The sequence below is a fragment of the Pyrgilauda ruficollis genome, unplaced genomic scaffold (genome assembly GCF_017590135.1).
Source record: "Pyrgilauda ruficollis isolate IOZ18807 unplaced genomic scaffold, ASM1759013v1 scaffold15, whole genome shotgun sequence".
Taxonomy (NCBI): Eukaryota; Metazoa; Chordata; class Aves; order Passeriformes; family Passeridae; genus Pyrgilauda; species Pyrgilauda ruficollis.
The window spans coordinates 15,278,478-15,292,640 of record NW_024513654.1 but is presented as its reverse complement, the minus strand read 5'-3'; the positions used below and the strand labels follow the sequence as shown (position 1 = coordinate 15,292,640).

Here is a 14,163-nt window from a genome sequence, read left to right as displayed (position 1 = left end):
TGTTGGGATTGTTTGGCAATAGACTGGTGGCCTATGGAAACAGTGCAAAAGGCAAATCCAGGAGCTGGAACAGTATCAGCTCACAAAACCAGGAGAACCTGTTCATGCTGAGAAATGAGGAAACATAATTGTGTGTGTATGCAGAAGCACCAGTCGTCTTGGAAGAAATTGCTGAATTTAGAAAACAGTTTTCAAATCTGCTGAGTACAAATGAGTTGCTACTGAAATGAAAGGTACTGAGAAAAATAGTAATAACCCTTTTATTTAGGAGCTAGAATGTTAGCCCTTACTTGTGTTTTATCACCCACACTGCAAAGTCTGTAGTCAGCACACGTTATACTTATGCACTGCCACAACATACTCGTAAAAGCTGTTGCATCTAAAATTTCTTTTACTAGATTTATCTTGCTCAAGTGCTATAATGGGAAGTGTTATAATTGCCTGGTAAAGGATTTTGATTAAATTGATCTTCCTGTGTCTAATGTAGGTCTCTTTTAATCCTGAAAATATATTGCAGGTTTGTGTGCCCCTTAAAAGGTTAGGAAGATGCAGCATTCTGACAAACCTGCCCTGCCTAGCCTTGTGCCATGCTATGATTTCTTTCTCCCTTTTTCCACTTGTGTCCATGTGCAATGCTCCTTGGCAGGTTACAGAGCAAAGCAGGACCTCCCAGGGATTTGCTGCTATAGTAGCATAGTTAAAATATAACATACATATGTTAATAAAGGGCAATTAAATTCAATTTGTAGGCTGTGTCCTCTTCTGAACTCACGCCTTCTGACCTCTAAGACTGTAATCTCAGGAATGTTTGAAGCTGGAATAAACTACCATTGTGGCAAAAGCTGCAGTCCTGCCCTTTAGCTCTCCTACCAGTGCTGGTTTTGCCAGCTCAGCTCTGCTATGGCTGTATAGTAAACCAGGTCAGGGCACACATCTGACTGAAAAATACTTCCTTACTTCTATTTAGGATATAAGCTATATCTTTGAATTCATATTTTCTCTTCAAAAAGATGTTTTAGTTGGGTATTGAAGCATCTGACCTCTTCACTTACATGCAGTACATGTATCTAAAAGATGCAGATAGAAAAAGGCAGCAAAAATTCTTGGTTTGAAGGAATGATATAGATCCTATTTAATAAATTTACTAATGCATCACTAGAATAGTTTTTTTCATCAAAGTTAATGCTTTTTCTTTTTTATTTACTCTTGCTTTTTTTTTGTGTGATTATGAAATAAACTCTTCTCTACTAGTGCATATTACTAAGAAGTCAGTTGTTTTAACCAAATAAAGTTTTCTTTTTGGAAAAAAACCCCAACCTCAGCATTTTGGATGTTTTTGTTTGGTTTGAGGTTTTTTTTTTTTCCCTAGGATCTACTTTGATTTGCTGGACATACATACGTTTTATTTTATGTTTCAGTTTATTGCTCCGTTTGGATAGGGGAGCAAGTATTCTTTTAAATACAGTATACAAATGATGGAATTCTAAGCAGCTGTAGAAGACAAGAATCATCAACAAAGAATTGAAAACGAGTGAGCTCATTTGAACTTCAGTACTTAGTATAGCTTCTAACAGAAATCAAGTATTATTCTTTGAACATCATGTTTGACTGCCAGAAGTGCTCAATAGATTAAATAAATGCGTATAGAAAATAATGGTAGTCCACTTATACTAAAGACAGCATTGGCATGTTGGATAAGGGAAATTGGGTCTTCAGTTTAGAGTAGGCACTGTGGGAACATGAGATTTTTGACAGTAAGGCTATCTGTAGTTCAGAGTTTTCTGTAACAGCAAGCTTTTAATGATGTGTATTTATTTTAATTCCAGAACAGGAATATTAAAAAAAAACTTAATTTATACCAATATTCTCTCCTTTAGTTTTATTTAAAGACAACCTAGGAACAAGATGATTCAAGAGCAATAATCTTTATTAAGATAGAATTTTATTACCTTTTCTATGGATACTGCTTTTTCTCTGAGGATTTCAAATACTTATTTCAAATTACTTATTTTTGCAAGCAAAAATATCTTATAATAACCAGCATGTGAAAAACGTTGTTCCAGGAATTGTGGGAGCATATTACAGTGAAGGTTTCAGTTTGCAGGGTAGAATGTTATACCACTCTTTATCAACTGTAGCATAATATAGTATACAACACCCCCCTTTTTTTAATGATAGTGATGAGAGTAGGCAAACAAATTTTTTTTAGCAACAGGGTAACTACAAGGGGCCATTCTGTTATGCTGTCTTATGGTGGACAGTACTCTGGATACATGGGCATTGGTAGATTGTTTCCTCCATGGAATTGTTCCTGAACTTTGCAACTGGTTGTTCTGGTAGGCCTGCTAAAGACTGATTCTGGGTTTTCTTTTATTTTCTTTTCTTTTTCCCTTTTACTTGCAAAAGCAGAAGCAGAACTACAGTGAATTTAAAATGGGAGGCTCAAACAATACAGCCCAGCCCTTGCTCAGGTTTTTGAGTGCCCTACAGTGCAAGTGTTATCCTGGCTTGCCTCTGTTTTTTCCTGCACCTAGTGTACTTTCCTTAACCCATCAGGTTAATGTTGGACATTTGAAGAATTAATTGGTACTTTCTGGCACAAAGGTGCCTGCTGGTGTCTTGAGCGTTGCTTGCTTCTGCTCTGATATTAAGGTAGCACAGTGACAGAAAGCAGATGATGAAGCTGTAAACCAAGTGTCTCTGAAACAATTTCATTTCTCCAGTGGAAACATTAATACTGCTTTATTTCTAAGTTCTTATTTAAATGACAATGTTTAGAATTAGCAGTTGCTTGTATGTATATTTTTAGAAATACTTAAAAGCCTCTTTGCATAGCTGTACTGGTGAAAACAGCAGTTGCAAAATGAAGGGTATAATTTTAAACAACTGTAGACATATTTACTTTTTTTTTTTTGTCTTATAGAAAGTTCTGTCAAGAATAAATATAGAAGTGGATGCTGGAATTTATATAACAAGAAATGAGCCTATATTAGAAAATTAAAATTTTCAATAACTCTTGTCTTTTCTTCCTTTTTTTTCCTTCCTTCTAGGACCGGAATAGGCCCTATGACACTTTTAACTTGCACTCTTTGGAAAATTCCTTAATGGATATGATAAGGACTGATCATGAGCCTCTGAAAGGTAAACACTACCCTCCCAGTGGCCCACCAATGAGTTTCGCTGATATAATGTGGAGGAATCATTTTACAGGTTAGGAATATTCATATGTCCATGCTTGCTTGGTGTTTAAACAAAAATCAGCTTTTCAGTATTTCTATAAACTTTTTATTAATGAATGAGTTTCCAGTTTTGTGAAATTTCTGTTTTCCCATCTTAAGATAAACTTCTCTACTAGGAAGATAAGGTGAAATGTGTGTCCATTTATTGTAAGTGTACAATCACAGTATTATCTGACTGGCATATCTGAAACATGGGATTTTGTATCAACAAATTGTAGAGCAAGAGCTCTTGCTGCAGTCACTTCAAAAAATGTTTCATGCAACTGGAGTCCAGTTGTTGTGTTCAACATCTTTTTCAAAGGTTATACTAAAGCGTGGATTATCAGCGAGGATGCACTGGTCCTTAACCAACCACTGCGTTAAGGTTATTCTCTATAGTTATTCCAGGTTTCCTTTAAATTAGTTTATCTTAATTTGGATTTCAAATTGTTAGGGGGAACCAAAAGATATTAGCTATTGTTAAGTGCTGGGAAAGTTTTGATCATTTATGCTGTTAAACTCCGTTTGTTCTACCAGGTGTTGGCATTAGGGATGAAACCATTTGTAATACTTGCCTGATAGTATAGGAAAAGGTGTGGCAGCATTTCATTGAATTCCTGATCAACCTGCACCCTTCTTTGTCTTTATCTTTCATTGCTTGTGTTTAAAAATAAGTACACGTTCTTGCTGGTATGCTTTCTTGCTGACTTATAAGACTGAGGATAGTTGTAATCCGTATACCAAGGAAATATTGGAAAAGAAATTATTCCCAAATACTAAGTCAGAACACAAAGAAGAAATTCAGTTGTGTATAGCACTTCCTATGCTAGTGCTTATATACATGTTTTTTGATGTCATGACTGCCTCATTTACTCTCCTCTCCATTTGTAAAAATATTTTTTCTTGGTCAAAAGTATTGGGCCTTTTTTGCTATCTCTTCTGGGTACAGGTTTTATTCACAACCCAAACAAACTGGCTTCTTTACCACTGTTATCTTGAAATTTGCTATGCTGTAGCCTTCATGTGTCTTTAACCATTATTCATCTATCTAAAATGGCAAGGAATGCAGTCTCATGTCTATTCTGATCATAAATCTCTGAAATAAGGGTTAAAGTTGAACTTTAAAAAACCATGCTCAACAAAATTGACATTTCTATTGGATATATGTTTCATGTGGCTGGCATTAGAACACTAAATAAAATTCAAATTGCTAGTAAATACAGTTAAGTATTTTTTGTATCTTGTTAGATACATTGCAATTTAGCTAAACCTCCTGATTTTTATGGGGTTTTTCAGTATTTATTTACATATACAAATAGAGACTAATTTTTTAAGAATGAATTTCTACATGAATCTGAGTGTGGAAAAAAATGAAAAAGATGGGGTTAGAAATTGGATTGGATATTAATTATTGAAGTTGGCTATTATGTAAAGTTTAAATTGATATTTTCCATTTGACAATGGGACCATTAGGTTTACTTTTGCTCTAACAAGGGCTTCAGTCTCAGACTGGATGTGCTCTTTCTAGCTATTTCATTTTCTCATTCAGTGTTTCTCACTCATTTTGGCCTTCCTCCCTTGCCAATGAGCTCACTTCCAGTCAGCAGCTGTTGCAGAAGTCTGCTTTTCTATCAGTTTTCTCCTTGTGTCTCTGCCTGTGGCTTTTCCCCTCAATACCGTTGCTTTCCCTGTGTTTCTTTTTTCTCTTCCTTTTAAATACAGAGCTGACTTTGCCAGCCCCCAGCCTTGCCCTGGCCTTGTGTGCACTTTCCCTGCTCCTGTTTTCACACTGCAGTGTGACTGGGAATATTTGTAGGAGCGGCTCTTTCAGGGCGTGTTCATTCTCCCTTGCAAGAGGTGTTGCTTTACTCTGTGTTAAACAGATCTATGTTACTATTTTAGCTGAATCCTTTTCCTGAAAACCATTCTTCTACAAAAATTGATTCAGTCCTGACATCACTTTCTTACTGTATTTTTGCTGTTTCTTTTTCTTTGAAAATTGGTCTTGAATGTTTTCCTGTACATCCCACTACTTTTTCTCTACAAAGGCGAAGAAGGTTTTCAGCTGCCGTCCTTCTCTGCACCTTCCTCACAGTTCACTTTGTTGTCTTATAAACTCACTTGCTTTTTCTTATTTATTCCACACTCCTCTGACTCACCCCCTTAAGGTAGCAGGACATTTCAGTCTGTTAGCACATTCAGAAAGTAAGTGATCAGTTCTGCTTGCTTTGGCTTACTCTTAAGTCATTGCCAAATTTTTGTTTATTTTCACCTTGAAGCTTTTTTAATATATTGGTTATGTACTTCAGCTTAATTTTTTCAGTTCCTTGTAGACAAGCCCATGTGATTGCCTCTTGTGTGAAATTTCTGGAGTATTATTAACTTAACCAACTCTCTGAGCTAGTTCCTCTTCATTTTACCAACTCTGTCTTTCATAGTAAACTGTTTATTCCCTTTTAATCTTTACTTCCTCTTGCATCTGATTGTCCTATCTCAGGTTTGAGCACTATTTCTTCTGTAGATACAAAAATCCTAATTTAAAATAAAAACAATGAGATGGCTTTCAAATTACTTTTTAAGATTCTTCTTCTTTTGGTAAATGATCCCTTTTTTCTCAAACAATCACAGCTAGCAGCGCCTACAGGTCAGTTTGCCATACATTTACCATCCAAATTTTTAAGTGGAAAGTATGAAAAGGGTGAGTACCAAAATCTTCTGATTTTGAAAATACAGGAAGATTTGATTCTAGAAAAACTGTATATTTCTTGGGGTCTCCAATGCATGTTACGGAGCCTGAAACAGGTCCATGTTTCAGGATCATTTCACCCTGCTGCTGCCAGCAAATATTTATTTTTAGAAGTACTGTCTGTATATGTATTAATGAGTAAAATATTGCAAGCAGTTTATCTGAAGTTTGAAACTTTGCTTGGAATATCATCATTCTTGGCATGTGTGCCCTTCATGTCCCAGCAGATATTTGGAACAAAAAATAATTCTCTTGGGTATGGAATGAGAGCTCTTGATTAGAATGTGGGTGGGAGGATTAACCATAAAATATTCTGATGGGAAGACCAAATTAAAATGCTTCTGGGATATTTTGTTCTTGTTTTGGGGTCTGAGTTCCTCATGCTGTGCTTGGTTCAGAGGAGGTAATGGAGAAACTCAAGGTGAGAAAGGGAGAGTCTCATTTGTAGTTGTTGAAGCTTCGTACCCTTCTCTCAGAGATATGGTCAGACTTTGTCCTGTAGGCCGTGGAAATTGAGTTTATTTCAAGGTCACCAAAGCAGATCACCTCTTTTAAAGCATGATCCACTTGACCTTGAGAGGACATGTGATTAAGTGACATTTTTTGGGGAGGGACTTTTTTATTGCTTTCAGTTGTGGAGCAGAGCAAGTCTGACAGATTATTGGTGCGGCAGAAATGATCTGATCCTCACTCCTGCAGTGCTGAGTTACTCACATTGAGCCAGTCTGATTGGCAGGCTGGCTTGGTGCTCTCCAGTGAGGACAGCCAGGGTCACTCAATCACTCAGTTTTTTTTGTGTATTTCTTGCTGTAAAAGAGATTTGAAATCTAGCTCTGAGGTTTCTACACCTAAATTACCAGCATATCCATCTAAGCTGCATTTTATCATGAGCCCAGTCTTGGGAGAAGGTGCTCAGTGTCCGCTCTTGTTTTGTTTCAAAAACTGATTTCTTTTTCTCAGCTTTTCATGCCAGATAGGGGAACCCTTCTGTATGTTCCGGGTTTTCTGTCCTCATAGTCTGGGAACTGTGCAACTTTAGAAGTCATTTGCCATTTTTGTACTTTGAGATTTAAGGAATGTAAATTAATTGAAAAGGAATTCTCATTTTCGTTTGTCCCAAGACCCTTTGGCAGACTTCCCTACCTGCTTTCTCTACCATCGAGACCAGCTTCAATGTTTTTCTTTTCTTTCAGTCAATACTCATAAATACTTTCCTTCTTTCAAGAGGAGGAAAAAAAAGAGGAAAAAAGTTGAGTAAAGGAATTGTTAATGACAATTGGTTATAATTGACTTGGTTAATGACAAATTACAGTGTACAGCCCAGGGTATCTGGCTGTTCCCCATGTCAGTCATAACGAGGCCTCTTTGACAGAAATGTGCAGTATTTCCTAGGATGTTTTTCCTGAACAATCTTATTTACTTTTTTGAATGGCCAATAAAATATATTATACACTACAAAAGTATAAGTGACAGTGTTGCTTTAATGAGGAAAGGTTCTATTTGCAGTATTTTATAGCCTTCTTTATTTACATTCTGCTTTGACCTAAAGTGTAGGGTAAAAGTAAATTATCAGAATTGCTATGGGTAGATGCCACTTATCACTGACCAGAACATTTGTTTCCTACATAAAAGTGTCTCCCTTAGGCCCCTCATGCTAATCCTTTTGAAGGAAAGAGACTATGTTGCTTTTCCATTTGAAACTCTGCTTATTTTTAAAAATCCTCTTTAATATTTTTTTTTCAATATGGTCATTAAATGAATATGGTCATTAAATGGTTCATATATTGAAGGAAAAGACTATGTTGCTTTTCCATTTGAAACTCTGCTTATTTTAAAAAATCCTCTTTAATATTTTTTTTTTCAGGACAGAATATGGTCATTAAATGGTTCATATATTTTTAGTTAAATAAATGCCTTTTGCAATGATCCTGTAGAGTGGTCATAGTTCCTAATTTGCTGCTGGCAAACAGCATGTCCTTGTTTTTGCCCTGCTGAATCTGTTTGGTCAGGAGTGGTGGGGTTTTTTTGTTTGCTTTGTTTAGTTTAAAAATTGGTTATAGAGATAGCAAATTTTCCTTCTCTTTATTTCCCTCTTTTCGTTGTGCTATGAAGATTGGCCTCACAAAGACCTAAATCTGTTTTGCTTTTTTTCTTTCTCACTTTGCTACTGTTTTGAGGGTTTTGTATATTTTAGTATAGGTTGCTAGTGGTAAAGTCTGCTTTGATATTGCTTTATTTAAGTTCCCCCAAACACAGCAATGAAAAATGCCAATATTGCTCTTTTGAATACAGTTCCAGAACTTCATGTAGAATGAGCATATGTGTACAAATACTTGTCTACCACTTATAAGTAATGCAAAATTTAAGTTCAAGTCTTGCTTTCAAAGTACTATTATCTTGAAAATATAGCTGTTTTCAAGCTAAAAATGTTCGCACTACTTAAATATATGCAAGACTGCTGTGTTTTATTGGAGCAACGTAATTTACTTATAAAAACTGCATTTCACTGTAATGTATATACTGTTTTATTTTATGCTGTTTTGTTTTCCCTACTGATTGGATATATATGCTTAGTCAGTGATAGGAAATTTTATTACTGATATTCACAGCTGATAATTATACGCTTCTCTTCACGTTGCCACAGTGTGTTTTTGCACAGTTAAAGTATATACATGTGAACACAGCAATAGTTCTTCATATTTCCCTTCTGGCAAACAATAGTACTTTTGTTCTGCTCAGTATTTTAATTTTTTTAAAGATCTGTAAGTGTGGGTGTTTAAATTATGGGTGTGAACAAATGGCAAATATACATAAAAAAGAGAGGAGAGAATAAAGTCAATAAACTTCTTCAGAGATCTACCTCTTATTTTTATATATATTTTTTTTTTTTTTATGTGGACCCTTGCTTACAAAATTCTAGGTGTTGAAATTGTCTTGGGCATGTCTGTTGAGTTAATGTAGCATGGTTTCACATACCTGTAGTTTCGGGGAAAAGGAGAGAGAATGCTTGAAGGTCTACTCCGGTAAAAACTATTAAAATTCTTCTATATGCACACATGCTTCATGCTTTGTGGCCATTTGTGAATCCTGGAGCACACACTCATGGCTGAGCTGGGGGTGTGAGGAGATGAGGGAGGCTCTGGAGAGTCATAGGTTGTGCTGTTATCTGGGCTCCCAAATATATGGCAGTCAGATGAATAATCTTATTTCACATGTTTGGGGTAATATTCTGGTTGTGCTTTGGTCTTTGCACTCTTCTGTGTCTAGACTTTAACCTACCCCACTTGCTACCTATCTATCCAAGTAAGTATTGCTGTTTTTTAATGCCTTTTGTTGGCAGTAATTTGGAAATGATAGAAGAGATAAGAGTAATAAAGGAGGTATTATTACTAAAGAAATAGAGCAGACCCAGTCCTGTTGCCAGTTTCATTTGACCTTGCCACAGAATTATATAGTCATAAATTGTAATTGATATCAACAGTGATCTTAAGAATCAGAAAGGAAGTTCTCATTCCAAGGAAGTTCTTGTTCCCAGAAGCTTCAGGACAGGTCAAAAGCAGACCAACTTTGCTATTTTCTAGCAAATCTTATGCCAAATACTAATTGCTGAATTGGTATAAGTGGTTGATCTGGTGCAAATCATGATGTATAATAGTGCAAGAAGTTTTACTCAATATATAAGTGATGAACATTGTTTCTTGGAATGTTGATTGTAACATAAGAGAGGTTAGAATAGGTAACTGTAATCTTAAAAGCCCTTCACTATGTGAGTGTTCATATCCAGGTACTGATTAGGGTTACACAAATTCAAAATACCACAGAGCTCATAGGAAGAGTAAATGAATAAAAGAAGAAATGCAATAGTGGTAAAACTGTGTCTGATATTAATTTTTACTATTTCTGGAACAGCATTATTTCTCAAAACTGATCATGTAACTCAAAATTATCTAGACAATTTAAAAAAGCTTATTTGCAAAAGAATCAAGAAAGATTCATATGTGGGAAGGGTATACTTCCTTAAGTTGTTAGAAAGATTTCAGAATTCATTCAAGATCAATATGCACCTTTACAAAGAACAAGGTAAAGTTAAATTTTTTTACCATCTCATTTCTAGTACAATACAGAATAGAGGATGCTCAGACTTGATGTGCTCTAAAAAGGAATCTCTGCCATGACAAGTATGATACTGCACATGCAGCAGAGCACCCAGGCTGTCCAGCTAGAAAAGTCTCTCCAAATGTTGTTAGGAGAACTAATTTAAGAAATTTAATGATGTAAGATAAGCAACACTGCAGCCTGGGCTATAGAAGCCTTCATCAAGCGTTCATTTATGCTCTGAAGTATTTAAAGAGCAAGAAGTATACAGCTAGATTTTTTTCTTTCTAAACTAGGAATTGAAAAGACATGGAAGAGTGATTATTGCTGCAGCATAACTGCAGTAGTCTAAGTGTATGTTATAAAAGCACATAATTGAAAATATACTCAGTAAACAGTTATGAAACCAAGACAGGCAGACTGAAAATGGCAGATGTACACTGAATACAAGTACTGGGGATGCTGTTACTGGAAGGGTTCCTATTTATGATTTCACTGAACTGCTGGAATCCATAACTTCTGTGCTCTTAACTTCCCTACACTTCTGTTTAGAGTACTTAATATTCTTGAAAAGTAAACCCTTTATTTGGAGATTTTGTTTTATAACTATAATTAGAAATATGTGCTTATATAGATCTTGTAAATGGTCAGGTACATGTTTTTTCCTAAAATTGGTTATTTTCCAGTTTTCATTTATGTGTTTCACCTAAATAGGTCTTTGAAAGTACATATACTTAATTAAATTTCACAGTTCTACATTGCACCTTTAAATTAAAAAATTATAATTTCCTTTCTGTGCTCTCTTGTTCCTTCGATAATTATGCAATTTTGTAATCTACAGATGGCCTCTTTTTTCAATCAAATAATTTGCTTCAAGCAACAAAATATTAAAACATTATAACCAATATGAAAGGCTGTATAATTGTCCATAATTTGTTGTCTCATGATTGGTGTATTGCCAGTCTCTTTTGAATGCTTTTAGTACAGGTGTGTTTTGAAGGGATTCCATTAATCTGTTTCTATAGAGCTGCACGAGGGACCTCTGAAGATGTACAGAATTATCCTGCACGCTGGCTTAGCTCAGTGGGAGAACATGTCCTTCTGCTTGTGCTGCTCTGTATTTTCTGCTCCTCTTAAAAGATAGCTGACAAGAACTGTTTAAAAATAGCAGGCCAAGGGCAGGTGACAAAATGTCACACAAGCAGCACCTGGTCCAGTAACAGCCTGGAGGGAGGAAAAAACCAAACCCAGATGTCACAGATAGGATTCTATTTCTGAAGCTGGTCGAACAGCAGAATTTCAGCTTCAGCAGAGGAAAAGAGAAGGAGCCATCCAAGCGTTATGCATTCAAATTTTACTCTATTTTTTCACAGTTGGGTTTTTTTCCCCCTTCTATTCCAAGTACTAATTTTAAAGTACAAATTAGTAGAGACACCTTTTCTCTTTACAAGTAATACCTGTAACCTCACACTCATTAATACACTGTTAAGGAAAAGGGGATTAATGTTCATCTGGAAATGTCTTGAAGTATTTTAGCAAAGGTTATACTAAATGAAATAACAGCAGCTTTAATGTTTCTGCAGTGCCAGATTAATGTGAAAATATGTATAGGAGAATTATGTCTGTAATTAGGGAATGTGAAGTGGTTAATGAAGCTGATCTCTAAGGAGCTTTGCTCAAGGAGTTGGAAAGGAAAAATGGAAATTCTATTTACCTTGTTCCTCACTTCTTTCTGGAGGTGCTCTTTGCTTCATAGCCTTATTGTGGTCGCATTTTTTTCTAAAAGAAGGAGAAAATTTCCATGTGAAGATAAGATTGATTTACTTTTCTTAACCTGCTTATGACTTAGTTTCAGAAGTGTATTGAAACTTCATGCTGCATCTGTTCAGAAACAATATTCATTACAGCACAGCAGTTTCTGTGACTGGAAATAGAAAGTTTTAATTATCAATAGGAACTAAAAATGTTGGAGAGGATTGGCGTTAGTTCTGCTTTGCCAGAGTTTGTTAAAATTTGGGTTTGCAGAAGTACAGGAACATAACCATTATAATAGTTTTTCAGTGTAGTGAGTGAGTCCTGAGCTCCCATATTTGAGTGTCCATGTAGTGAAGAAATGTAAAGTGACCTCTTCCTTTGCTCCCAAACTTAGCCACAGACCTAGAGATAGGTAAAGCCTATGAAATGGAATTACATTATATACATAAAGTTATTTACAGTACTTAATTGAAATAATTTTTACGTGACTGTAATTATCCTTTTACATATTTTTCCAAGTAAGGACAAATAGAAATTACAGCTTGCAGATTTTCTTGGGTGGTTTCATTTAAAAAGTCCTATGACCAAGTGTCTTCAGGGTGAGGTTTAATACTTCATCTCAGTTAAAAAGTATCCAAAACAAATCTGAACGGCACTGCTGCTGTTAGCTCATTTTTTGCTCTAACAGTAAAAGTAGGTTTCTCTGGACTGAGTCTCCTTTAGGTCAAGAATATCCATTTTTCAAAGTACATATGAATGTCCTGCTGGAGAACAATATGCCTTCCAACCCAATGTCTTATCTCAAATGGTAGGTGATGGGAGCTTCTTAGGGAAGAATGCAAAACCAGGGTAAGAACTCCCTCTCCAACCATCTGTTAACTTGAAAGCTAGTGGTGCTGCATGTAGTATGAAAAATAATGACTTATTTTTACCAATTAAATGGAGTTTTGTAATGCTGTACTCATTATTGGAAGCCGACTATAAATGGCATAACTGCATCAAGGCTGAACTTGAGGTCTTGTTTTGAAAGGGTAAGCATAATGCTTTCTTAGTGCAAACTAAAGGAATGTATTAAAATAATTGTGTCATTGTTTATATTTTAAGTGCATATTACTGAAGGTACTATGGTGTTAAATATTTTAAATGTGTATTCTTGGGAAGTTGTCTTCAATAGGTGGAAGATTCAGCTACCCTGACTGTTCATTCCCTTTAGAAATTTTTCATATTAATGAATTTAATTCAGTTGTGAAATCAGACCATTGAAAATAGCTTTTACTTACATTGCAGGGCGTATGGGAATAAACTTCCATCATCCAGGAACAGACAATATTATGGCTCTTAACAGTAAGTAGTTAATGTCTAGTGATTTATATTGCCATGTTGAGTATTTTTCCTTACATCTATTGTGTGTGTAGCTGCACAGTCAGACATAAATATTTGCAATGTTTGCATAGAAGTTCATGTTCATTCTCTGAAAATGTTTTTCATAAGCCAATCACCTCTTATTCTTTATATTAACTTTGTAATGGCTTTATGTGTTTCACTAGAAGCTTCATAATGCTTGCTATGGAAAATATTACAGAACAGTCTCTCTTGTTCCCTCCTTGGTGGGTGTGTATGTGTGTTAAAGCTGTTACTTTGATTTCTGCTATCTCTCCAGACATATTTCTTCCTGTTGGGATGAGCTGTTACAAGTTTTGCATACAGTTACATGGACTGACAGCGTTTGCTTTGTTGGTTTCCATTATGTAGATAGGAATTGGGAGAATGTTTAGACGTCTAAATAATGAGGAAAACTGCACTTCACTGATAGATTATTGCTTTTTTTTCTGTCAGGAAATAAAAGTAAAATTAAAAGTCCAGTCATGAACATACAGACTCAAAAACGCTGGCAGAATGGATGTGGAAGGCAGTTCCTGTGTGGGGAGGGTGGGGGACTGGGTGTCAGGCAGCACCAGCAGAATGCTGAACTGAGCTGTTGAAATCAAAGCAGATATTTGTCTGTCTAATCCTGAGAAATGCTGACTGTTTTGAAATGTCCATTTTTGTTTACAGTGTTGTGTTCAACATTTTAGGATTACTTACAAGCTTCTCTAAATTTTTTTGCCTTTGCACTGTCTATGTAAGTTAGACTGTGTATGGCTGAAAACTGCAGGGGTTCTTGTGTAGTACCAAGCAAAGAATAATTTATAGATGTGAAGAACCAAAAATTTGTAATAGATATGATGCAAGGTGTTTAACATTTGGCTTTAAAGGCCAGCTTTTGAAAACTGTAAGACTTTCCTTGTCCTCTTCTTAGTTTTACACTGTTAATAGTGAGGTAATATTTTGGGGAGTTTTTGTTGTCAT

General features: G+C 35.6%; 1 protein-coding gene across 7 annotated transcripts in view; it reads left to right on the top strand.

The window, feature by feature from the left end:
* Positions 1-14,163, top strand: part of CPEB3 (cytoplasmic polyadenylation element binding protein 3) — a 79,986-nt gene that overhangs the window by 25,576 nt on the left and 40,247 nt on the right. For 6 of the 7 annotated variants that reach the window (XM_041461422.1, XM_041461425.1, XM_041461427.1 and 3 more), the window contains exons 3-4: positions 3,051-3,210; positions 13,102-13,158. In XM_041461422.1, the coding sequence (XP_041317356.1) occupies positions 3,051-3,210; positions 13,102-13,158 (217 nt within the window). The remainder of the gene's footprint in view (positions 1-3,050; positions 3,211-13,101; positions 13,159-14,163) is intronic. The other variant, XM_041461423.1, reaches the window with a different exon arrangement.